The following is a 27664-nucleotide window of genomic DNA, read 5'->3' on the forward strand; positions in this document are numbered from 1 at the left end:
TGTATAAGGCACATGGGGTGAATCACTCCAAAACTACATTATGGCAGTGGTTAACCTGAACTACCGTCCACGGGGTGAAAGTGTATGGAAGGTGGCCCGAAGTAGTAGTAAGCCATGCAGAAAACCGTCTGGCCGGCAGGTAAAGGATACCTGAGCATCCAGGGTCACTCCATTCAACCTCCCACAGAAAGCGGGGTACTAGAGTGCGACCTATCCAACAGGCGACCTGGTGGTGCAGAAAAAACAACAGATGAAGGATTGTCCAACTGGTATCAATCCTGTATACCTGTAGGGACCCTACTTCAGATCCCTCACCCAGCTGTGAGGTACGGGAAACCTGGCTATGTCCGCGGCAGCCCCGAGGTCAGAGACCGATGATGGCGGAAACAGTGTAGACAGTCTGGCTGAACAAGAACACCCCCAGGCGTTTGGTGAAAAGGGAACAATCAGACATGCGATAACTGTGCCCCTTTGTTATAGGTGGGAGGGTGGGGAGGCCTAGAAACCCCGCCCCCTGTGAAGATAGAGGAAGGCAGAGGGGCCATGGAATGCATCCCTGACATCCGTAGAGTGTCCGTGGGACACGCTGGGTCAGTTCTACGTATACCGTGCACAACATTGAGGTACCGGAACTCCAGCCGCAAAAACATCAGCCGCGCGACATGTGACAGTCGGCAGAAGAAAACATGCAGACAACTGTGTGGCTTACTGGTATGGATCCATAGTGGACAGCAAGTCATTCCGTCAGAAACGTCGCACAGTAGTGAGGTACCGGAACTCCAGCCGCAGATACATCAGCCATGTAATGTTTGACAGGAGGTGTAGGAAACCATGCAGACCACTGTCTGGCTTACTGGTATGGGTCCCTATTAGACAACGGTGCATTCCTTCAGACACCTCGCACCAGCAGTAGGGTACCGAAGTGCCAGCCGCTGACCAGGCAGCTGTGAGATGAGTGACAGGCGAGATCAATGTTTGGCATAGTGATATCAGCCAAACCATGCCCACACAGAGATATTCCCATGGAGACCAAGCACTGGATGTGAGGATCCGGAGCACTAAATGCAGTAGCCTGTGGAGAAGGAATCATAGAGTATGACATGCCAAGAACACCCCAGGATGGGTGGCCGGCAGACATGACAGATGAGGAACCTCAAAAAGACCTGAGTGTCTGTCAGGAACGCCAAGAGCTTGCACAAGGTGTGGCACTCAGTGGCAGGAGAGAACATATTGCTTGGATATATCTCCGATAGTTTCCAAGGGACCGTGCATCCCTGGCAACAACCTGCCACAGCGTTTCGCATATGCTCCATGACAGTGAGCAACAATGCAGAATTAGGGACGCCAGAGGGATACATTAAGCAGCTCATGTATAGTAGGTCACCATTTAGGGTGACAAACAAATAAAGCAGCCCCCGATGCAGACATTAAACTGAGAAGAACAGATATGGCCGGTTGGACAAGGCTGTAAAAGAATTAGAGTGCAATGCAAGAATTGGCCACAAGATGGCACCAAACTACACCAAATGGTCAGAGTGACCAGGAAACGTGTGTGTGGATTTTTTTTTTCTTTTTCTTTTTTCAACTTCTTCTCCAAGGCTGTATTTTAAAATGTAATAGATGCAAAACTATTACTTTTTGGTCCACTGGAGACCTGAACTCTGCACCTCATGGTATTAACAAGAGACAAAAGAGTGTGCCTACCTTACACACCACAAGCAGTTCTCTTATAGAATTATAAGAAAAAACACACAGTGGGCAGCCTCAGGAGCAGCGACAGCACGAAGCAGCTCGCTTAGAAGCGCCTGCTAAGCTGCCACATAGCTCCGAGGGTAGGGCAACAGAACGTCCCGGATAGGAGGAGCTCTTGCCGAGCAGCAGCTTAGGGAGGCCGACTTAGCCGCTCTGAGTACAAAGCGGCGCCGCCCAGAAAAGGTGGAGGGGTGGAGCTAAACTCCACCAGAGGCGCACAGATATAAGGCCACTGTACTGGGGCACCAGAGACACCCGGCCACTGTACTGCCAATGAATAGATAGAGAATACGTTTCTGCCACAGAAATACCCCTTTATTCCAAGATAAACCATACTGGAGCATTGAGATCTGCAAGCATTTAGGGATCTTTTAAGGCCAAGGTTGAATAGCGCTGTCTGCCCATTGTACAGTTTCCTTGTGGTCATGTCCACCTTTCTCAGGAGATGTATTCATATTTTTTTCCAATGTTTGAAAGTAAACACATTCTTGCCTTAAAGTGTACCTGTCATCAAAAAAAGTTATATAATGAAGATAATACGATATGTATATTTGTAATGTACATTGTTTAAAAAATGTGTATATTTTTGGGTGAAAACGCGCAGAGCCCCGCTTGTCCTCCACGCGCAGAGCCCCGTTTGTCCTCCACGCGCAGAGCCCCGCTAGTCCATTCACACTTCCTCACAGAGACATACAGGCAATAGCTGCAGGGACAAACCTAAGGAGATTTTTTTGTGCTTACCGTAAAATCTCTTTCTTGTAGCCTTCATTGGGGGACACCTTACAGATAGGTATATACTCTTGCCACTAGGAGCCTCTGAAACTAGGAAGAAAAAAAAGTCGACTCCTCCCTGGCAGGATATACTCGCCCACTGGAAGTGAGGTAATCAGTTTTGTCACAAAGTAGTAGGAGAAGCCAGCAAGACCTGTCTGAAGGACACTAGAAAGGATAAACAACCCAAGAACCGGAAAAAGTAATCCGGAAAAAAGATGAAGAAATGGGTGGGTGCGGTGTCCCCCAATGAAGGCTACGAAAAAGAGATTTTACAGTAAGCACAAAAAAAAAAATCTCCTTTTCTCGGTTGCTTGTCATTGGGGGACACCTTATAGATGGGATGTACTAAAGCAGTCCCCTAGGGTGGGAAAAACAAACCACCAGAGAAAAAGAGTCAGTCCAGAGACTGAACTCCGAGACCACAAGGCCTGCGGACGAGCACCCAGGCCAGAGACAAACAAGGCCCAGAATCGAGCTCCAGGAAGATCTCCGGCCCATGGAGATGGGCTAGGACACCAAAAGAAGGGACCATCCTTTGTAGACTCAAGACACCCGGATCATCCATTGTAGACTCAAGACACCCGGTCCCTATAGAGACCAGAAAGGGTCGACCAGGAAGCCAGATGGGTAGAAACCATCCCGGAAGCAGATAGGAAAAAGTCCCAGGAACACAACAGGGAGATCAGTGTACGCCTGATCTCCACAGGAGGTGTAGACCAGAAACTACAGGGAAAAAAAAGAAAGACGGAATCTGCTCTTGAGAGGTCTGGTGCAGAGAACAAAGAACAGGACTGCTGCAGACCCAAAAAACCCTGACCCAGGGGCCCGCCATGAGCACATGGAAGGCGATAGTGGCCACACTGGTGTAATCCAGAAGACCTGAACGCCCTCTATCTCGGGAGGACCTGGACCCTGAAGGAAAAAAAGGAGTGGAAGGCTCTGAAAGGTGGGAATCCCAAATACCTGAGAGACCGACCTGGAATCTGGAGATTTCTGAGTCATCTGGAAGATGGACCCGTAATGGAAGACTCACCCCTGAACCGACGTCTGCGAAAACTCCACGGACGATGGATGAGTATGGGTCCATAACTACACATGCCCGAGACCTTAACCATCACTAAGGCCCAAGAAACCGGAAGAGCCATCTGAAAAGGAAGGCACGTCACAGCATCCTAGGACAGAGTCCAAGCCAAGGAGACAAACAGTGTTGGACCCTAGAGGTCCGAGCGGACCAGAGCACTCCGGAGAAACATCCCACCAGAACGGAAACGGAGGGGGAAACAAATGAGAACCCAGCTGGGACTCGCAGGCTCTGGGTACAGGAAGGTTACTTCAGAAGACTATGGAGTCAATGCAGTACAAACTGACACAAACAAAGGGGAATGAAGAACACACCTTTTCAGGGAGGTTGCTCCGAGGGAGGAAAAAAGCAATGGTAGAACTCGAAACAACAGACTGTGGCTAGACCAGCTGACGCCAGCCATACAAAAGGACATAAACTCCTCCCACCAGAGGAGTGTCTTCAGCCAGCTTTTAAGTCACCTGCATCACGTCAGGCTGCAACAGCGGGACGAGCAGGCAAGATAGGGGGACCCAGACGCTAGGTGCAACCCCAGGCGCTGGCGGAAAGTGGTTAACGGTGCCATTCATTAATGTCTCGTGCCCCATAGCCGCATATGGGGGAACAAGTAGCGCCATGCTCCTGAACCCCACCTGAAAAAAAGCAAATATAAAGGAAATAAAAAGGAGTAAAGAACTAAACAGCTCTTACTAGAAAATAATACAAAAGGACCAGGTCTGGGGAGCACCCAGACCTGTGTCTTGCCTCCTGCTGACACTAGCTAAAACTGATTACCTCACTTCCAGTGGGCGGGTATATCCTGCCAGGGAGGAGCCGACTTTTTTTCTTCCTAGTGTCAGCGCCTCCTAGTAGCAAGAGGATATACCTATCTGTAAGGTGTCCCCCAATGAAGAGCGACCGAGAAATACAGTTTTAACCAATGTATATTACAAATATACATAAAATGGTATTATCTACATAATAAAAAAAAGTTTTTGTTGACAACAGGTACACATTAACAATGAGAATTATTTTTATCTTACAGCAATGCCCCCCGTGTGGAGACTTATTACTGCTATGAACAATATACATTTTTTTTTTATAGAATTTCAAAAAATGTTAAGCTTTTTACACAGCTTTTTGGTGGAAGTTTGTTAAACATTTGTCGCACTTGCAAAGCGTGCAACTTTTTGATAAAGTGATATTGACTAAAATGACTTAGGAACATTTTTAAGTGTGACTTTTCCCAGATTTGTCCCGTAGCCCTTAATTACACCACAAACATACACCAGCCCAGACCTGGCTTACAAAAATTGCTGTAGACAGCAGTTTTAAAAGTCGCACAAAATTTGCACAGGTGCAAAAAAAAAGTCAGAAGGAGACATACAAAGTGGTGTTCCGAAGGGAGATGTGTACAAGCACCATACTTATCACATGCCTTGTACCATTTAATACATTTGGTGCATGTACACTTGTACTACACCATCAACACATGTGTATAACACCAATGCACCAACACTGACTTTGATAAATGTCCCCCTATATGAATTTTGTAGGTGCTACGGATGTAAAAAGACAAATTGCATAATCCTTATATTACTTCAGAACAAAGACATTTAAAAGGACAAGACACACTTAGACCTGGAACTGACCTTGGGGTGGGCTCTGTGGGGGAGATGGCTCTGTGCATAGTCATGGGCCGTGTGAAGTAAACCAAATAACCTCAAGAGGAAAAAAATCTGAAATAATCATCAAGTCTTGCACATATGCTCTTAAGACATATTATGCCAGAACATTATATTACCTGCGCCACAGAAGCGAGCACCAGAAGTTCGGGGAAATGGAATGTTGGCATCTTGGTAAGACCCATAAGCATTGGTTACCCGGGCAAATGTTGGCAGTGGTGGAGTGACAGGGCTTTGCAAGGTGTAGAGATTACTTGATGGACTAGATTCCTGGTTCTAGAAGAAACCAGGAAAAACAAAATTTATATGCATAAAATTGCCCTTCTCTGACCCCTATAATTTTTTTATTTTTCCGTATACAGGGATGTATGAGGGAGGCAAGGGGACCCTTCTCTGCCGTTTTAGCTCACGGAACCCCCGCAAGCCCCTCTGAGTTACTGGAGATTTTTTATTTCACTTTAGATGCCATGATCAGCATTGATTACGGCATCTAAAGGGTTAATGACTAGCAGCGGCAGTATTGCTTCCTGCCATTAACAATGAGTGTCTGGCTACTGATAGTAGCCGACACTAGGTTATGAAGCTTCAAAGCTGCTTAAGGACTCAAGGCGTACAGGTACGCCTTTGGTCCTTATGTACCAGGACACAAGGGCTTACCTGTACACCCTTGGTCCTTAACAGGTTAAGGACACAGGCTACTTAAATTTTTTCCTCCTTGCATTTTAAGAGCCATAACTCTTTTTTTGTTTTCCTACAGACCCATATGAGGGCTTGCTTTTTGCGCGGCCAATTGTACTTTGTAATGACACCTTTTATTTTACCATAACATTTTTGTAGTCGCAATTTTGTAACTTTCAGGGGGGTTTTGCTCTTACATTTTGTTTTTCTATTAAAACGATACCCAATGTGTATAGTTTTTCTATTACTGTACTGCATTAAAAAAAAAAAAGGAATTTTTTTTCTTTTAATTTAAGCAAAATCATTATGCTTAAAATTGTCCTAGTCTGGCCCGTATAAACTTTAAAAAAAATTTTTTAGTATATAGGGCTGTATGAGGGCTCATTTTTGAGTCCTGATCTATAGTTTTTAATTGCTATCATTTTTTATTTATTACATTAACGCTGTTCACATAAACATAATATTTTAATAGTTTGGACAATTCCACACGCGGCTATACCTATATATTTTTATATACTTATTTTTGTAAAATGGGAAAAGAATGGTCATTTTATTTATTAGGGAAGGGGCTTTTATAGAATTAAAAAACAAATAATAAAATGCTATATCTATCTAAAAATTCCCAGAACAGCAGCACAGCAGAAATATAATATACAGGTGCACACAGGTTGATGAACCTTGGTCAGAGGCTCCTTGAATTGATACCAGGAAAAACTGCGGCACACAGAGGTTTCAGCAATTTAAAGTGAACTTTATTCCATCCTACAATGTTAAAATAGCTAAGTTTCAACAGCCTTGCACTGCCTTTCACAGGCCCATAGGGGACTATATATATAGCATTCCATTGATTGCCATTACCGTTTAGTGTAATAGCAATCAATAGGCAAAGCATTCAACCGTGATATCAGTGATCTACTTGTACAGCCTGCCAGAAGGCACGCCATACAAAAGGATAGCCATGGCCTGGCCATGAATTAGGTGAACAGAGCTCTGGCTGCCATCTAAAGGGTAATGGTGGACATGAACATGATCGCTGCGACCCCCAGTCTATGAAGCGAGAAGACATGTAAGTCATGATGTGCCAGGTACCAGGCAGCGAGGGCGGACGTGTACATCCTGTATCCTCTAGGGTTCAGGAAAAGGTAACAACACACTCCTCACAATGTTTCCAATGTAGAACAGCTGAAAGTGGGTGGGAGTGAAGGGTGATGTCCTATCAAGGCACAGCCCAGAACCCTATAAGCCATCAGTAGCACAAATCTCTCTCCTGTCCTGACAGTTTAATAAATGTTACTTTACCTGCTGATAAATTATTACAGTCTGTATTTCAGACTGTAAAGAGTGTGTAAAGTATTACGGTAGTTTAGAAGGCAGAGTTGTAAACAATAATGTTCCCCTTCACTGTCAGCAAGGTGAGGTGACAATGGTGAGACATTAAGATACAAAGTATATTTAGAATACTTACAACAAAGCTCTCCAAGCAGGAGACCAGCTGGCGCAGACATGGCTCCAGGCAGCTTTGATTCCGCTTTACTTTTTGCAACGAAGTGTCCCTTAATATCTGGAAAAGAATAAATGTTCATTTAAAAAAAGAAGTTTTTCTGTCGAGCCAAAAAACACCTCTTCCTCCAAAATAAAATAAAGGAAATCATTGGCAGAGGTTCGTACAAGCAGCAGCTGAAAGACCTAAATTTGGTAAGGGACATGATGACATCCTATCATAATACATGCAGATGAATTTACAAAATAAGTTCAAGTAACATATTGCTAATTAATGCCGCTTGGATCTGTCATTTGCTGACAGGCTGTGAAACTTATGCATCATTGGACTCTGGGAAGGAATTAAAGGGATATACCAGCAACAAAAACATATCCCCCTAACCACTAGATAAAAGTCTGATCATGTGGATTAGGGGGGGGGGGGGGGGGGGGGAAGAGAGAACCTTTGCAAACCCTTAGAAAATTCTAAAAATGCTGAGAGTGTAAATCCCTGGTGACATCCGCCGCAAACTTACAGCACTTCATCCAAGTATTTTGTGCAAACTGCCATACACGAACCCGAGCCCTTACCCTTGCTACTGTTTGCCAAATCTATGCTATTTAGTTGATGAAACAGGATGTGAAACCACCATTATATTATGTCTATTTTAAAATGTTATGCCTTCAAGCACTGATGTGGCGCAGTTCTTTCCAGTTAGACCACAATACTCTTTGCTGCCACCTCCGTACAGGAAGGCTTAAAAGGGGTACTCCGGTGGAAAACTATATATATTTTTATAAATCAACTGGTGCCAAAAAGTTAAACAGATTTGTAAATTACTTCTATTTAAAAATCTTAACCCTTTCAGTACTTCCAGCTGCTGTATACTACAGAGGAAGTTGTATAGTTTTTTTCTGTCTGACCTTAGTGCTCTCTGCTGACACCTCTGTCTGTGTCAGAAACTGTCCAGAGTAGGAGCAAATCCCCATAGCAAACCTCTCCTGCTCAGGACAGTTCCTGACATGGACAGATGTGTCAGCAGAAAGCACTGTGGTCAGACAGAAAAGAACCACACAGCTTCCTGTGGAGCATACATCAGCTGATAAGTACTGGATGGATTAAGATTTTTAAATAGAAGTGATTTACAAATCTGTTTAACTTTCTTCCACCAGTTGATTAAAAATGTTTTCCACTGGAGTACCCCTTTGAGGTTTTTAATTAGAAATAAATTACAAATCCAACTAATTTTCCGGCATCACTTGATTTGAAAAAAAAATTTAACTGAGAAACCTGGAGGATTTCCAGTTCTAGGTTAAGATCAAAGGGATCAATGGAATGGCTGAGTTGGGAAAGCACAATTGACCACACCCTCCAAAACAAAAACAGGGATTCTCTCTGCTTTGACCCATTTAAGCATAAAGCCAAAGATAACTCCTCCTAAAAATGACAAGAGTGTCTTTTGGGAAGGCCAAAAGCCGCAAATGGACAAAAAACTGTTCAACTCTTTGAAGATAGGTCTGGCGGAAATTATTTTTTTAAGAACTGTAAAAATGTTAAAATAGCAACTTTGAAAATGAATGCAGGATGATGATTTCTGGATGGGGGCGATCCCACATTGGAGCATAAATAGCTTAGAAAAATAAGCAGATGTGTGAGACAGGGACTGAGGAGGTGTCAACAGGAAGAACTGACCTGGTGGGAGAAAAAAACAAAAATTGATTTTGTAGTCTGATGACACCACTTTTTACAGGGGTTATCCACAATAAGGTGATTTTAGTACATACCTGGCAGACAGTAATGGACATGATTAGGAAGGATCTGTGCTTGTCTTGGGGCTAAATGGCTGTGTCATGGAATTACCATAATACTGTGGCTAGCTTTTTGTGAACTTGTATTTCCTGTTTGACTTTTCTTTTTTTACTACAAATCCCACAATTCCATTTTCCTCCCTCCCACAAATCAGCCACCCCACCCATTGAAACAAAAGACCTGTGGTTTTCAAATCAGGGTGCCTACAGCTGTTGCATTAGATGCAGTTGATCTCTCTCCCACCAAGCGATCCCTCCACCCATTGAAGCAGACAGGCTCCCTGTCATCAGCTGACTAGTGAGTCAGGTCTCGGCCGCATTGCAAGCTGGGAAAAATCTGAGACAACAGTAATTTTGTATGCTGATAAAAATAAATATTGGGGTGAAAATCACAGAAGAATTGTGAGAAAACCGTCACACACAGGTACAGACACTATATTATGAACTACACTAACTTTACAGCCCCTGTATCATAGTCAAACAATAAAAATTCCTGGAATATCCCTTTAAACCCATAATCTATGTGGGCAAGCCATAACTCCTTGATGAGGAGTTTTCCCTACACCAATAAAAGTCCTTGAGCAAAGGGACCATTCAGATAAAGACTTGGAAATAATGGGCTTAGAACATGTTGACTTGAGATGAGTGGTTAGATCGGTACTAGGAAAGGGATAATCTTTTCCCCCTGATGGCTCAAGAGAAAATTTCATCCACACTGTTGTGAGACTGTCTGACACTACTGTGGAGATGCACTGAAGATGTTTTGCACAAGCTGTGCACACTTTACCTTGCTAATCCAGAAGAAAGAAATTAAGTCACTAAAGGATAAAAGGAAGGATTCAGCAGAACTCGTGCAGAGAAAAAGTTGCCCAGTTGCCCATAGCAACCAATCAGATCGCTTTTTTCATTTTTGAAAAGGTTTCTAAAATAAAAATAAAAGAAGCATTCTGATTGGTTGCTATGGGAAACTGGTCAACTTTTCCTTATCACAGGTCTTGATGAATTCCCCCAAAAGTGTCTAAGAAGAGGTGAGTAGTAGTTTTGGAAAAGCAGAGCACAATGACAGTCAAATATTCTAAGAAAATCGATATAAAGTTCCCTTTTCAAAACGGAGGCTAAATACCTCTTCATGTTGTTCCTTTACTTCTACTTTAGGGGAACTAAAGGTTGGCACCTTTGACAGCTGAAGGATACCCCATCCATGAATGGGGAAGACTCGTTCTTAATGGACAAGGTGCCGGAAGCAGCCCAGATAATTGCTTGCAGGAGGGATACCAGTTTAGTGTTCCATTCTATTCAAGCTAAGTCCAAGTCAGAGGAATTCCCTGAGGAGGCACGGCTGATCTGTCAGGAAAGCAGTACTGTCTGTCGGTACTAGCTTTGTCCAAGCACCATTCCGTAGATTCAGAGGAAAAAGATAAACTGGGGGACCACCCGCCATTAAAAGTGTACAAAAAGGAGACTCAGAACTTATCCCTTAGGAAACCCAACAGCAAAGGGAAGAGGAGAAGAACTTAAAACATACAAGTGAACTAACAATCAGAGGAAGTATGAAACTAAGAGAGAGCAGTATCCTTAAATAGGTACTCCGCCCCTAGATAGGTTATTCCATATCCAAAAGATAGGACATAAGATGTCTGATTGCAGGGGGTCCAGGTGCTGGGAACCCCCGCAATCTCCGGGCCGGCAACACAATGTATTCGTGATGTCATGCCACGCCCCCTCAATGCATGTCTATGGGAGGGAATGTGAGGGCTAGTACACGGCCATCATGCCCCCTGCCATAGACATGAATGGAGGGGGCATGGTGTGATGCCATGAACACAGAAGCCCCAAGCTTTTGTGTTCATACAGTGGTGCATACCCGGTACGAGTTAGTGATCTACAGTGTCAACTACTATAGAAAGATTCAGAAGAATCAGCAGAGAATAAATATAAGAGTTAGCCGTCAGAAGATCATTGAGATTTAATGAGTACAGTTTTTGAAGATTGTTGAGACCAGAAAACAGATTGTGAGGAGTCAAGAAGGGAGTTAGCGGAGAAATAGCCAATTAGGTGAGAACAGACCAAATGTTTAAAGGGGTACTCCGGTGAAAACCTTTTTTATTTTAAATCAACTGGTGGCAGAAAGTTAAACATATTTGTAAATTACTTCTATTAAAAAAAAGTTTAATCCTTCCAGTACTTATTAGCTGCTGAATGCTACAGAGGAAATTCCTTTCTTTTTGGAACACTGATGACATCACGAGCACAGTGCTCTCTGCTGACATCTCTGTCCATTTTAGCAACTATGCATAGCAGATGTATGCTAAGGGAAGCATGGTGGCTCAGTGGTTAGCACTGCTGCCTTGCAGTGCTGGGGACTTGGGTTCAAATCCCACTAAGGAAAACAATAAATAAAGCGTTATTATTATTATAATAACGTCAGCAGAGAGAACTGTGCTTGTGATGTCATCAGAGAACATTCCAAAAAGAAAAGAATTTCCTCTGTAGTATTCAGCAACTAATAAGTACAGGAAGGATTAAGCTTTTTTAATAGAAGTAATTTACAAATATGTTTAACTTTCTGCCACCAGTTGATTTAAAAGAAAAAAGGTTTTCACCGGAGTACCCCTTTAAGGAGTTTAGAGATGAAGGGAAGAGATGTAGCAACTCATCACAAATAAAAAGGTCATCACACAGCTCAGTCAATTAAAAAAGAAATGGGGCTCTATATGGAGAGACAAAAACCAAAAGCTCTACCTAAAAGCATGTTTTTATTAAGTTATTATTAAAAAAAAAGTAAACATAAAAACTGTATAAATTTGGTATCACTATAATTCTACCTATTTTTGCAAAAAAGGTAAACATATTAATGATACCACATGGTAAATTCAGTAAAAACTAGGTAGTGGCATTAAAAAGAACAAAGAAAATCTTGATGTTTAAAATAGGCATATGCAAGTGTGTACGCAGAAGAACTTTATACATGGCCCTTAAATGTCCTTTACAAAAAGTGAAATCTGTTTGTTTTATCTGTTTGTTGTATCTGCACATTTGCTTTACAGGCCCAAAACCTGAAACTACAATACTGAGAAATTCTTATCACCATATTACCATCCTCATCCTCCTTTGTTTGACTAGTGTGTGTATATGAGTGAACATTATTACGGATAGTGTATTTAGAGCATAGCAAGAAAATCTTTCAACCAGTACAGCATATCATCATAGTTTGTCACCACAAATATACATAAAATACAGCTCTACCTGTCACCAGTCAAGCACCAGCTCGGGACAACTTAACTCAAGCATTCAAGTCTCACTGTCTAAATAACATCTGTGGAGAGAAAAGACATTCACTTACTTTCAGCAACTTCATTTTCATGGCAGAGGTGATTGTTGTAGGAGTGACAAACTGGAAGGATGGAGCTGCATTATTGGGATACTGGACAGGAAACATGACAACCATGCGTACCCTGTGGTTACCACAATGGACAGACACAGTGCAGCTCCGGTTCATAGCATCCATCTAAAAGGAAAGAAGGGAAAACATGAGGACACTGAGAATATTATTGCACCCCAAAACAACTAAAGGGCCTACCGAAATAATACAGAATTACAGCAAATGTATAGTAAAGGGTCTTTAGTAGTTCACGCACATAAATATTTTACAGTTTATTTTCTATTTACATGTAAAGGTGTTTCCAAGTTAACATGTTTGAAAATAAATGAATATTATATATAAAACTCAATGGGGGAGATTTATAAAAACCTGTCCAGAGGAAAAAGTTTCCCAGTTGCCCATAGCAGTGTGTGTGTGTGTGTGTGTGTGTGTGTGTGTCAGCATCACGTCCCACACATGTTACTTATACGTCAACAACAAACATAGGATAGGTGAATTAACCCTTACTCACCCCATTTGCCAGGGGCAGGGTTTTTGTTTAAAGTCCCCTACAAGTCGATAATACTTGGTCACATGTTACTTATATGTCCACTTAACCTGTTGGGGACGAAGGGCGTATGCATACGCCCTTGCGTCCTGGTACTTAAGGACGAAGGGCGTATCCATACGCCCGTGGGAATTTCGGCCCCCGCCGCGCGCCGGGCGGGGACCGGGGTGACTGCTGATACCTATCAGCAGGCACCCCGTGCAAATGCCCAGGGGGGTCATTAGACCCCCCCCCAATGTCGGCGATCGGCGCAAATCGCAAGTGAATTCACTTGTCTATGGTGTTGCAAGTCTATGGTGACCCGGAATAGAAGGGGGATCGCGGGTGTCTAAGACACCCACGATCCCCCTAAAGCGATAGGAGTGAGGTGGCAGAGTTGCCACCCCTCCTATCTCTGCTATTGGTGGTCTAGACGCGATCACCAATAGCAGATCTGGGGCGGAGGGGTTTACTTTCCTTTTCCCCGTCCTGCCCTCCCACAATAGGCGGGGCAGAACGGGGAAAACGAAGAGGAGCGGCGCCGGAGTCCACTTACCCCTCCGGAGGCAGCGGAGCAACGGGGATCGGCGGCGGCGTGCGGCAGAAGAGGACGGCTCCCGGATGCGACGGAAGCCGGTGAGTAGTTGCCTAGCAACATCTAGAGGGCTACAGTCTGAGACCACTATAGTGGTCTCTAGACTGTAGCCCTCCAGATGTTGCAAAACTACAACTCCCAACATGCCCAGACAGCTGTTTGCTGTGTGGGCATGCTGGAATTTGTAGTTTTGCAACAGCTGGAGGTCTGCAGTTTAGAGACCACTGCACAGTGATCTCTATACTGCCCTCTAGATCTTGCAAAACTACAACTCCCAGCATGCCCACACAGCTGTTTGCTGTCTGGGCATGCTGGGAGTTGTAGTTTTGCAACATCTGGAGGTCCACAGTTTGGAGATCACTGTTCAGTGGTCTCTAAATTGTAGCACTCCAGATGTTGCAAAACTACAAATTCCAGCATGCCCACACAGCAAACAGCTGTCTCGGCATGCTGGGAGTTGTAGTTGCGTACCTCCAGCTGTTGCATAACTACATCTCCCAGCATGCACTTCTGTGATCAGACATGCTGGGAATTGTAGTTTTGCAACAGCTGGAGGCACACTGGTTGGAAAATACTGAGTTAGGTAACAGAACCCAACTCAGTATTTTCCAACCAGTGTGCCTCCAGCTGTTTCAAAACTACAACTCCCAGCATGTACTGACAGACCGTGCATGCTGGGAGTTGTAGTTTTGAAACAGCTGGAGGTTTGCGCCCCCCCCTCATGTGAACGTACAGGGTACATTCACACGGGCGGGTTTACAGCAAGTTTCCTGCTTCAAGTATGAGCTGCGGCAAATTTGCCCTTATGAAAAGGAAAAGTTGGGGTCTACACCAGCCTGTTAGTGTAAAAAAAAAAAAAATTTTTACACTAACATGCTGGTGTTGCCCTTTACTTTTTATTTTCACAAGAGGTAAAAGGAAAAAAAGACCCCAAAAATTTGTAACGCAATTTCTGCTGAGTACGGAAATACCCCATATGTGGGCGTAAAACGCTCTGCGGGGGCACAACAAGGCTCAGGAGTGAGAGCGCACCATGTACATTTGAGGCCGAAATTGGTGATTTGCACAGGGGTGGCTGATTTTACAGCGGTTCTGACAAATGCAAAATAATAAATACCCACATGTGACCCCATTTTGGAAACTACACCCCTCACGGAATGTAATAAGGGGTACAGTGAGCATTTACGCCCACAGGGGTCTGACAGATTTTTGGAACAGTGGTCTGTGAAAATGAAAAATTTAATTTTTTTGTTTGCACAGCCCACTGTTCCAAAGATCTGTCAAACGCCAGTGGGGTGTAAATGCTCACTGCACCCCTTATTACATTCCGTGAGGGGTGTAGTTTCCAAAATGGGGTCACATGTGGGGGGGTCCACTGTTCTGGCACCACGGGGGGCTTTGTAAATGCACATGGCCCCCGACTTCCATTCCAAACAAATTATCTCTCTAAAAGCTCAATGGTGCTCCTTCTCTTCTGAGCATTGTAGTTCGCTCGCAGTGCACTTGACGTCCAAACATGGGGTATTTCCATACTCAGAAGAAATGGGGTTACAAATTTTGGGGGGCATTTTCTCCTATTACCCTTTGTAAAAAAGTAAAATTTTGGGAAAAACCAGCATTTTAGTGGAAAATTTTTTTTTTTCATTTACACATCCGACTTTAACAAAAAGTTGTCAAACACCTGTGGGGTGTTAAGGCTCAACGTACCCCTTGTTACGTTCCTTGAGGGGTGTCATTTCCATAATAGTGTGCGATGTGGGGTTTTTTGCTGTCCTGGCACCATAGGGGCTTCCTAAATGGGACATGCCCCCCAAAAACCATTTCAGAAAAACTCACTCTCCTAAATCCCATTGTTGCTCCTTCGCTTCTGAGCCCTCTAGTGCACCCGCCGAACACTTGACAAACACAAACGAGGTATTTTCTTACTCGACAGAAATTGGGTTACAAATTTTGAGAGGATTTTTTTCCTTTTACCCCTTGTAAAAATTCAAAAACTGGGTCTACAAGAACATGCCAGTGTAAAAAATGAAGATTATGAATTTTCTCGTTCACTTTGCTGCTATTCCTGTGAAACACCTAAAGGGTTAACACACTTACTGAATGTCATTTTGAATACTTTGAGGGGTGCAGTTTTTATAATGGGGTAATTTATCGGGTATTTCTAACCAGAAGACCCTTCAAATCCACTTCAAACCTGAACTGGTCCCTGAAAAATTCCGATTTTGAAAATTTTGCGAAAAATTGGAAAATTGCTGCTGAACTTTGAAGCCCTCTGATGTCTCCCAAAAGTAAAAACTCGTCAATTTTATGATGCAAACATAAAGTAGATATATTGTATATGTGAATCAATACATAATTTATTTGGAATATCCATATTCCTTATAAGTAGAGAGCTTCAAAGTTAGAAAAATGCAAAATTTTCAAATTTTCCATTAAATTTTTGCATTTTTCACCTAGAAAGGATGCAAGTATCGCCGAAAATTTAACACTAACATAAAGTAGAATATGTCACGAAAAAACTATCTCGGAATCAAATTTATAAGTAAAAGCATTCCAGAGTTATTAATGCTTAAAGTGACAGTGGTCAGATTTGCAAAAAATGCTCCCGTCCTTAGGGTCATAATGGGCTCCGTCCCCAAGGGGTTAAAATATAGGAAAGTTAATTTAAAACTTAACTACCCCCATTTGTGAGGGTGTTTTTTTTTGTTTCAAGTGTCATGCAAATCAATGGGAAATGTATGTTCTCACATAACTTCTGTACGGCTGGAGATATTTTAAATACCTGGTAAACATATTACGGGTCAGGATAAGAGGTCGGGATAGGAGGACGGGATAGTTGGTTGGGATATGACAACAATATATGAGGATGGGATATGAAGTCAAAAGCTTCCTCCTTTGTTTATTTTCCTCCCCAACAAGGATTAGGAAGGAAAAACCGGGCAACGCCGAGTACTCAGCTAGTAAATAAATAAAACTTCCAAATGCACTGAAATAATTGATTTTCCAGTTTAACCTGCAGTCGGCACTCCTGTCTTACTTATTAGTTAGCAGAGATCACGTGACAGTCACAGCCAATCCGCAGCTTGGCAGTCACAGCTTCCAGCCTCCATTGTACAGAGCAGCGCAATAAGAACGAAGATATAAACAGCCATAACTTTGCAAGTACTGCACCAATAAATGTGAGTCACCCCTCTATTTAAAGGGGTACTCTGGTGAAAAACAATATTTTAAAATCAACTGGTGCGAGAAAGTTAAACAGATTTGTAAATGACTATTTAAAAATCTTAATCCTTCCAGCACTTATCAGCTTCTGTATGCTCCAGAGGAAGTTATTTTCTTTTAAAATGTATTTTCTGTCTGACCACAGTGCCCAATGCTGACACCTCTGTGTCTCAGGAACTGTCCAGAGTAGGAGTAAATCCCCATAGCATACCTATCCTGCTGTTGACAGTTCCTAAGACAGACAGAGGTGTCAGCAGAGAGCACTGTGGTCACACAGAAAATAAATGTAAAAAGAAAAGAACTTACTCTGCAGCATACAGCAGCTGATAAGTACTGGAAGGATTAAGATTTTTTAATAGAAGTAATTCACAAATCTGTTTAACGTTCTGGCACCAGTTGATTGTACCCCTTTAACCCCTTAAAGACCACGGGTGTACAGGTACGCCCTGACGTCCTGCTATTTAAGGAGCAAGGGCGTACATGTACGCCCGTGGGAATTCCGGTCCTTGCCGCTCACAGGGATGCCTACTGAAATCATTCAGCAGGAACCCCGTGCAAACCCCTGGGGGGTCCTGAGACCCCCTATGTTAATTCAGACCAGGGTTTTGCGGTGATTCCGGGTCAATCGGGTCTCCTGTGACCCAATGACCAGGAAAAAAGGGTGAATGGGGCAGCCCCATTCAGCCTTACCCAGCAGGAGTGAGGTGGCACGGGTGCCACCTCACGATCATGTGATTGATCGGTCGGAACAACCAACCAATCACTACCCTGCTGGGCGGGGATCGGGGCCGGCGGGGGTCTCCTACCTTTGCCGCAGGCAGGAGCAGTGGCAGGAGCGATGGCAGCAGCGACGGCGGTCGGATTCAGCAGGAGGTGTGGCCTGTTCCCCTCCTGCTGTTGCTTCCAACTACAACTCCCAGCATGCCCTTTGGTAGTCTGTGCATGCTGGAGGTTGTAGTTATGCAACAGCTGGAAACACATTTTTTCCAGCATTCAAGAACAGCCGAAGGGCATGCTGGGAGTTGTAGCAGTGTGCCTCCAGCTGTTGCAAAACTACAACTCTCAGTATGCCCTTCGGCTGTCAATGCATGCTGAGAGTTGCAGTTTTGCAACAGCTGAAGGCACACTGGTTGTGAAACAGAGTTTGTGTCCTAACTCAGTGTTTCACAACCAGTGTGCCTCCAGCTGTTGCAAAATTACAACTCCCAGCATACACTGAGAGACCGTACATGCTGGGAGTTCCAGTTTTGCAACAGCTGAAGGCACACTGGTTGCAAAACACTAAGTAATAAACTCTCAGTGTTTCACAACCAATGTGCCTCCAGGTGTTACATAACTAAAATTCCCAGCATGTATGGTCTGTCAGTGCATGCTGGGAGTTGTAGTTTTGCAAGAGCTGAAGGTTTGCCCCTCTCCATTTCTTCTGAGTATAGAAATACCCCATATATGGATTTAAAGTGCTCTGCAGGCGAACTACAATGCTAAGAACAGAAGGAGAGAATGTGTCCGGAATTGAAGGCCACGTGTGTTTACAAAGCCCCAATAGTGCCAGAACAGTGGACCCCCCCCCCCAGGTGACCCCAATTTGGAAACTACACCCCTCAAGGAATGTAATAAGGGGAGCAATGAGCATTTACACCCCACAGGTGTCTGACAGATTTTTGGAACAGTCGTCCGTGAAAATGAAAACTTAAAATTTTTCATTTGCACAGCCCACTGTTCCAAAGATCTGTCAAGCGCCAGTGGGGTGTAAATGCTCACTGAACCCCTTATTACATTCTGTGAGGGGTGTAGTTTCCAAAATGGGGTCACATGGATCACCCATGTCCACTGGGTCCACTGTTCAGGCACCATGGGGGCTTTGTAAAAGCACATGGCCCCCGATTTCCATTCCAAACAAATTCTCTCTCCTAAAGCTCAATGGTGCGCCTTCTCTTCTGAGCATTGTAGTTCGCACACAAAGCACTTAACTAATACATATGGGGTATTTTCATACAAATTTTGGGGTGCATTTTATCCTATTACCTCTTTTTTGGAAATTTGGGGGGAAAAAACAGCATTTTAGTGAAAAAAATAATTTTATTTACACATCTGACTTTACCAAAAAGTCGTCCAACACCTGCAGGGTGTTAAGGCTTACTGTACCCCTTGTTAAGTTCCTTGAGGGGTGTAGTTTCCCAAATAGTGTGCCATGTGTGTTTTTTTTTTTTTTTTTTGCTATTCTGGCATATAGGGGCTTCCTAAATGCAACATGCCCCCTAAAAACCATTTCAGCAAAATTCACTCTCCAAAATCCCATTGTCGTTCCTTCTCTTCCGAGTCCTCTAGTGCATCCACAGAGCACTTTACATCCACATATGAGGCATTTCCTTACTTGAGAGAAATTGGGTTACAAATTTTGGGGGCTTTTTCTCCTTTGTAAAATTTAAAAAACTGGATCTACAAGAACATGAGAGTGTAAAAAAAGAAGATTTTGAAATTTCTCTTTCACTTTGCTGCTATTCCTGTGAAACACCTAAAGGGTTAACAAACATTCTGAATATCATTTTGTATACTTTCAGGGGTGCAGTTTTTATAATGGGGTCATTTATGGGGTATTTCTAATATGAAGACCCCTCAAATCAACATAAAAACTGAACTGGTCCCTGAAAAATTCCAATTTAGAAAATTTTGTGAAAAATTGCTTCTGAACTTTGAAACCCCCCGATGTCTTCCAAAAGTAAAAACATGTCAACTTTATGATGCAAACAAAGTAGACATATTTTATATGTGAATCAATATATAATTTATTTGGGATTTCCATTTTCCATATAAGCAGAGAGTTTCAAAGTAAAAAAAAAAAAGCTACATTTTGGAATTTTGAACCAAGAAATGATGCAAGTATCGACGAAAATTTACCACTAACAAAGTAGAAAAGCTATTTCAGAATCAGAATGAAAAGTAAAAGCATCCAAGAGTTATTAATGCTTAAAGTGACAGTGGTCAGATGTGCACAATATGCTCTGGTCCTTAAGGTGAAAATTGGCTGGGTCCTTAAGGGGTTAAAGCTGTTTACTCACACTATGACCAAGTATATTAGGTTTGGTGAAAAAGTTGTCAGTTTCTCTTTAAGTTTATAATTTGTCAACTTGCATTTTAGTCTGCTTTGGTGCATCTTTCACACAATATCACCCAGCACTAGCACCCACTTACTCCATAAGCAAGTCCCCATTATTTAAAAAGTAAAATTTCAAAAAAGCTAAACTTTAAATATAAGGGGTTGCCTGGAGAGCAGAAAAGGTATTACCAGTCACTTTTGCCCTCAGCACATTTTAGACGTATACCTTTGAGAGGGGGCAGGTACTAGCTGCGATAATCGTTTGCGATGTCCAACAGCGTAATGATGTCCCCAGAGGTGGAGCACTGAGGAACAGAGGAGGTAATACCTTTTCTGCTCCCCAGACAGTAGCTTTAAAGAGGTTATCCAGGAATAGAAAAGCAGAGCTTATTTCTTTCAAAAACAGCTCCCCGTCTGTCTCCAGGTTGTGTGTGGTATAATAACTTGGCTCCATTCACTTCAATGGAACTGAGCTGCAGAACCACACCCATAAGTCCTAGGCAGTCAGATGAATAAAAGCAAGTAGTTAAATTGCTGCTAAAGGTTCTAACCTGTTTCACACTTACCTCAATGTTAACATTGCGGATATGTACATTAATCAAGGAGAATTCTTGCTGAAGTGTTTGAGGGAGCCCGGGCTGCTCTGAATTACCCATCACTATCGGCGTTGAAGGAGACTCCTCATCAAAAGCCACTGGGATAAAAAGATAAACTAAACTAATAAAAACAAGACCTTAGCATCCATAGAAAGGTTGTCATTTCCTTAGCATGTTACATTATGGTATATTTTTTGTCATGGTGGTAGTGATAAATGACCTGAGTTAATATACCTTTAAAAGGGGCTTTCATGTATTTTACATAAATAAAATCTAATCACTGTTTTGTATCTTGTTCTGTAACTCTCTAAACACTTTAGGGGAAGATTTATTAAGACTGGGGCTTTTCGTTAGCTCAAAGCAGAAGTTAATTAGAGTAACATGCACCAGATCTATTAAAATGTTTTATTTTTTATTTTTTTACACTTATCTGTATGACTGGTTTCACATATATCCAGCGTCCGGTGTGAAGAAAACAGTGCCCCTGTACCCGAATGTGACCTGGGCTGTAATTGGCTCAGCCGCGAGCACACCCTTTGCTACAGGGACAGTTTCCTTCTTTACAGCAGGACACAGTTACCAGCATCCCCGCTCCGTCTCACTCCATTCCCGCTACCCTTTCTCACAAGAATGGGGACACAGTTTCTCTGCAGATCTCCCAACCTTTCTCCCACCCACCCGCTAGCTGTTGCCAGTAGTTGGGATGGAGTCAGAGGGAGTGGGGATACCGTTGACTGTGCAATGTGTTTTTATTAGCTTGGAAATAAAGGAAAATTTTCTGTGCCTATTACGCTCATCTCTTTCAGGAAGTTGGCACACAGAATCTGTGTGGTATAAAAGGTGGCCAAGCTGGAAACAGGCGAGCTGGTTTCTTGACTTTCTCAATTTAGAAAAGTTTAAATCTCGGAGTGCAGAAGTGTCCAGTTGTCCTCGGGGGAAAAATGGACTTAAAATGCAACTATCATGAACTTTGGGCTATATAACCTACACACAGCCTTTGTACTGTGTGCAGATTGTGCCTACAGTAGTGTTTTTACCTTAGTTCTCTCTGCTTTTATCAGCCCAAAAAAAGTTTTTGATAGCAGCCGCACACAGTTGGATAGGCGTGGCGCAAGGTTCGCTATGCCCCGCCGCCGACATGCCTCTCTGACTCTAGCACTGCACAGGCGCACTGAGGAGGCAGGCGGAGGGAGCGAGCGCTTGCCAGGATAACACACTGCGGCGTGCATCAGGGATAAGCTAAGATGCGCATGCGCTGGGACCTGTGTGTCACTCGCACAGCGGTCCCAGCGCTTATGTACAGGAGATAGGCGTGTTGGCGGCAGTGCATAGCGAACCTTTCGCCACGCCTATCCGACTGTGTGTGGCTGATATCAAAAACGTTTTTTGGGGGGTGATAAAAGCAGAGAGAACTAAGGTAAAAACACTACTGTAGACACAATCTGCCCACAGTACAAAGGCTGTGTGTAGGTTATATAGCCCCAAGTACATGACAGTTGCGCTTCAAGTTGCTGCAATGCTGAGATGCAAGCCCAAGAAAAGAATGGACAGGGAGGGAGAATGGTTGGTCTTGGCTGTGTTGATGATCCAGCCAAAACAGTAAAGTGTCCGCAAGGTCAACACTCCGGGTTATTTGCATGGGAATGGAGCCTTGATAAGAATGTCCTCCAGGTATGGCACTGCTGAGACTCCTCAAGAGCGGAGTACGGCCATTACTGAAATTAGAATCTTGGTGAATACTCGGGAAGCATGCTAAAAAAGCTTAGCATGAAACACAAAGCAGAGAAACTACTGAAGAAAAGATCGGCACGTGCATGTAGGCATCCTAGATGGCCGTCAACAGAAATAAGTCTCCGTGATTAAACTGCTGCAAAAAAAAAAATCTAAAAAAAAAAAAGACAGAAAGCTATACTAAACATTAATAAAGAAAAGACTCCAGACCTGTGTCTGCCTAGTACAGACATTAAATTATAACTGGTTACCTCACTGTTAGTGCACAGATAAAGCTTGTTTAGGAGGAGAAAATTATTTTTTTCCTTAGTGTAAGCCTCCTAGTGACAGAAACCTATACCAATGGTTCCAGTGTCCTCCAATAATATGGACGAGAAATCAAATTGGCAAATTTTGGTCTTAAAGGGGTATTCCAGCCCATAAAACATAAGTGTCTAATCTTCAGAACGAACCCCCACTGAGTAGAACTGTGGGGCAGCACATGTTCCATTTATTTGTCCATTGGAGCGCTTGGGATAGCAGAGTATATTGCTTATTCACAGGATAGGCAATGTACCTGATTGGTGGGGGTCCAACAACCACTGTACCCTACACAGATCACAAAAATGGTGACCCTGCTCCCTTTATTGAATAGAGGGTCGGTTTCGCATGTGCACTGCCACTTCATTCAAACACTTAGGTTAGGATCACACTGTAGAATCTCTGGCCGGTAAAATTCCGCCGCTGAAATTCTTTCGGTAGCTGAATTTCCCCAATTAGCACTGTGCAGTGGAAACCTATTGACCGCAATGGGATTCTGCAGCACCGGAATTTCCAAGTGTAATTTCTAAGCAAAATTACAGAAAACACAGAAATGTGTTTGTAAATGTGCCATGCACCATAATATGCACATTTTTAATGCCACAAAACTGCTTAAAATCAGTTGACAAATGCCCCACTTAGATTCAGTTCATTACCATGTACAAGTTTGCTTAAGTCGTTTTTAAGTGTGATAGCTTAAGAGGGGGCAGAAGTAGAAGTTGCACCCAAGCCTTGGTGCTTAAAGAGGTAATCCGGAAACAATTTCTTTAATAATTATAATTCTGTTAAATAACATTATTTAGAAATGTTTTACTATTTTTGTAAAAGATTATTTTTTATTTTTTTAACTTTGAGGGCGAGCCATAAGAGCAAGCACATGCCTCTCTGATGTCACCAATTCCTGTTTCAGGAACTGCAGGGCTGTTCCTGCTATTCACACACCGCTGGTGATAGAGAGTCTATCCTATTGTATATTATGAGGCACTTTAGCATTACAATATATTTTACTCTGGAGAATCTATCACTAGTGCTGCTTGTGCTCTAGCAAAGAGAGCAGTGATTACTAACAAGTATGGCTCACTCTGCTAGAGGCTGCCACGCACACAGCACTGGACATACAGAGCTCCCCCCTCTGCATTTTATATTCTTATGCTAAAATGCATAAGAATATACAATAGGACAGGCTACCACTGGTGCTGTGTGCACGATAGCGCTAGTGATGATTAACTGTGCAAGAGCATGAACAAACCCACTGTTCCTGACATAGATAGCCCTATGTCAGCTCTTACTGCTGCCATATAATTAATAAAAGTATGTATGTATCACAACAACAGTATTTTTTTTTTAAATAATGTTATATTACAAAATTATAGAACTATATTAAAAGGGGAATTCCGGCCATAGACATATTATCACCTATCCAAAGGGGATAAGATGTCTAATCGACGGGCCCCGCCGCTGGGACCCCTGCGATCTCCGTGTAGCACCCAGCATTCTCTGCCAGGCTGGTGTTCCAGTCTCAGAAAACTGTGTTTCCGGAACTGGAGAAGGGATGTCACGCCATGCCCCCTCCATTCATGTCTATGGAAGATTTCCGATACTTACGCAGTAGCCCACCAAAAAAATGCCGGGTGCTGATTGGATAGGGGAAAAAATGTCTATAGCTGGTATACCCCTTTAAACTTTTTTTACCCATCCCCTTCAGAGATATAACATGATTTAAGTAGATAAAAGTCTGTCTTATCACTTACCCTCTTCTTCTGAGGGAACAGATATTTGCTCTTGAGGTTGTAGAGTCTTTTCTTGCTCTGGCATCAAGGGTATTCCGTCTATTAATTCATCCCCTGGCTCCACGATATCATTGGCACACAGCTGGATTTCAGAATGAAAATTATGTAAACATAATTCTAGATCTTCAATTAAATCTATATATTGTATCTAGCTACATAGTAAAAGTAGTTGTACAGATGCAAAAAATAAAAAAGGCAATAAATATCTCTTCTACAGGCTTGTGACATTATCATCTTACTCTCTGAAGCTGAGCATCCACTCTCCACATTCGCAAGGTCTGGTCCCGTGACCAAGTCACCAACTGGCAATCTTTTAGCCCTAGGAAAACAAAAATGTTCACAAATGAGAAAAAATTATTATTAATCATAATGATAATAACAACAACAAAGGAATACATATGTAATACATAATGCCTTCTGTTCATCAGTTTCCAGTTAAGGGGGTTTTCTGCTTTATTATACATTCCTTACAAATGTGTACAAAATGGGAAAACAAGGGACTAACAAATATATAATTATATAACGTTCTGATCATATAAACAGCAGAAAGCAGAGGGTCACGTGATGCAACACATGATTAGTACTCTCCTTAGTTTTCATGTCTGGGGGTGGCTGGGTTCACATGTAATATTTTGGTCAGTACTTGGTCCTCATTTTGGTCTGTAATATTAACCTAATCTAAAAGTGGGTCCAAAATGCAGAAAATGATGCAAATCTTTCCGTTATGGTTTTTTCTGGCCCAGATTTATCAATCTGCCTGAAATCCAACCCATCTGGTTTAGCCCCAGCAACCAATCACAGATCAAGTAAAATTAATGAGCTTTAGTAAAATAAAAGCTGAGCTGTGATTGGTTGCTGTGAAAAAAAAAAAAAGACAGTATGGGTTTCAGGCAAATTGATAAATCTGATTTCAGATTGATAAATCTGATTTTATTCCTAGTTTCGGACAAAAATAATGACAAAAGAAGAACAAATACCGTAAATAGATTTTTTAGACTTACCGTAAAATCTCTCTCATAGCTTCTATTGGGGGACACAGGACCATGGGATGCTGCTTGCCCCTAGGAGGCTGACAAAACAAAAGAAAGTTGGCTCCTACCAGCAGGATATACCCACCTCCTGGCTCTGAGCAACTCAGTTTAGCCCCAAAGCAGAAGGAGAACCAGCCAAGAAAAAAGTCCTAACAAACAAACACAGACAAATGAAGGGCAACCGACCACAAAAAAAATATCCCTGCACCACAGCCACGGAAACTGGCTGGCCACAAACAAACCAATGGGCAGGTGCTGTCCCCCCCCCCCCCCCCCCCCCCAATAGAAGCTCCAAGAAAGAGATTTTACGGTAAGTCTAAAAAATCTACTTTTCTCAGGCGCTTCATTGGGGGACAAAGGACCATGGGATGTCCCAAAGCAGTCCCTGAGGAGGGAAGACTAACATCCCAGCCAGAAAAGAAACTCAGGCGGACGGCTGAATTGCGGAATTGGACGCAAAGGTATGAACCCTGTAAAACTTGGCAATGGTATGCAGAGACGACCAAGACAACGCCTTGCAAACCTGCAGAGCCGAAGCCTCGAGGCTGACCGCCCAGGACGCCCTCACCGAACGAGCGGAGTGAGCCGTCACTCGAAAGGGGGGCACCCCACCCTTGCAACGATATGCTTCCGAAATGGCGTGATCGACAAACAGGTCCGATCGCCCAAACCAAGTCTAGTTTAGGGAGCTGGCGTTCCTGCGGAAGAGAAGGTAAAGAAAGAAGGCAACACAATCTCCTCATTCAGGTCAAAGGAAGTCACAACCTTGGGTTGAAAAGAGGGTACCGGTTGAAGAACCATCTCATCTTGGTGAAGCACCAGAAAAGGGGAACGGCAAGAGAGGGTAGCCAATTCCGACACATGGCGAATGGACGTGACTGCAACAAGGAAGGTCCCCTTCAAGGAAAGGAAGCGAAGGGAAACCTGACCAAGAGGCTCAAACGGAGCGCCCTGCCGAGCAACCAATACGAGGTTGAGGTCCCTCGTGAGCCACGCCGTGCAAAAAAGTGCGCACATGAAGGTCAGATGCAAGGGGGCATTGGAAGAGGATAGAAAGAGCCGAAACATGTCCCTTGATGGAACTGAGGGCAAGGCGTGTTTCCTTTTTTGTAAAAAAGACAAGAGGTTCGGCAAGGAAAAAGAGGTGGGGGAGAGAGAAAGAGCCTCACACCAGCGGAAATAGGCCCGCCAGGTACAGTGGTAAATCCACCATGACATTGCCGTCATTCTTGGGAACAACAAAGAGATAGAGTAGAACCCCGAAAAGCTTTCCCAAGGAGGAACCAGCACAATTACTCCTTGGGACAGGAGGGTGCGAAGGGCCACCTGAAAAGCTGCAGCAAGAGCAGGAGATCGTGGGGGGGGGTGGAAGGGGGTTTGGGAATCGAAAAAAACGATCCCGGGGAGTAGAAGAGGATTCTATGCAATAGCCCTGGGACACGACCTCTCAAACCCAAGCATCCTGAACCTGCACCAGCCAGATGTCCCGAAAGAGGGACAGGTGACCACCCACCGGAGGGGAAGGCTCGGATGGGGGCGCAGAGCACCCTTAGGCAGTGGGAGGCTTGCGAGTTCCAGATATGGAAGAGGGGCAGTTTGAACGGGCCCTGACTTCCAGGAGGAGAGAGTCTTGAAAGAGGGTGTTCTCCTATCCTGAGTGTACGCCGGTTTGTCCTGGCGGCCCAAGAATCAAAAGGGGCAAAAGGAGGAAGTCTTCCGCCACGAGTCCGAATGGCATGGACGATTTTGGGGTAAGAGGGAACTGATGCCCCCGGTAGCCTCAGATATAGTCTCATCTAGGTGTTAACCAAAGAGACCCTAGGAAAGGCAGCTCAGTAAGGGAGCACTTAGAAGCCGCATTGGCATTCCAAGCTTTAAGCCACATGGAACGCCGAAGAGCCACCAGATTGCCCAAGGCAAAGGCAGCGCAGCGAGCCGACTCCAAGGAGGCAGAGCAGATGTAGTCCCCAGCATTAGCGATCTGCTGAGCTAGCTGTGCCAAATCGCCGGGGGAGGCGCCTGTTAAAATCCCCTGGCACAATTGACCGGCCCAAACTGAGAGGGCTTTGGATACCCAAGTGGAGGCAAAGGCTGGCGACAAAGCCGCGCCTGCTGCTTCAAAAGGCGTCAGGTCAGGACTGTGGATACAGCCAGGTC

General features: G+C 43.6%; 1 protein-coding gene across 3 annotated transcripts in view; it reads right to left on the minus strand.

Moving 5' to 3' along the window:
* WDR59 (WD repeat domain 59) overlaps nt 1-27664 on the minus strand; it is a 92930-nt gene that overhangs the window by 36924 nt on the left and 28342 nt on the right. For all 3 annotated transcript variants that reach the window (XM_056525601.1, XM_056525599.1, XM_056525600.1), the window contains exons 11-17: nt 24716-24795; nt 24438-24558; nt 20626-20753; nt 12581-12745; nt 7415-7510; nt 5391-5547; nt 5239-5308 (exon numbers count right to left, since the gene is read on the minus strand). In XM_056525601.1, the coding sequence (XP_056381576.1) occupies nt 5239-5308; nt 5391-5547; nt 7415-7510; nt 12581-12745; nt 20626-20753; nt 24438-24558; nt 24716-24795 (817 nt within the window). The remainder of the gene's footprint in view (nt 1-5238; nt 5309-5390; nt 5548-7414; nt 7511-12580; nt 12746-20625; nt 20754-24437; nt 24559-24715; nt 24796-27664) is intronic.

Source organism: Hyla sarda, chromosome 6 (genome assembly GCF_029499605.1).
Source record: "Hyla sarda isolate aHylSar1 chromosome 6, aHylSar1.hap1, whole genome shotgun sequence".
NCBI classification, from domain to species: Eukaryota; Metazoa; Chordata; class Amphibia; order Anura; family Hylidae; genus Hyla; species Hyla sarda.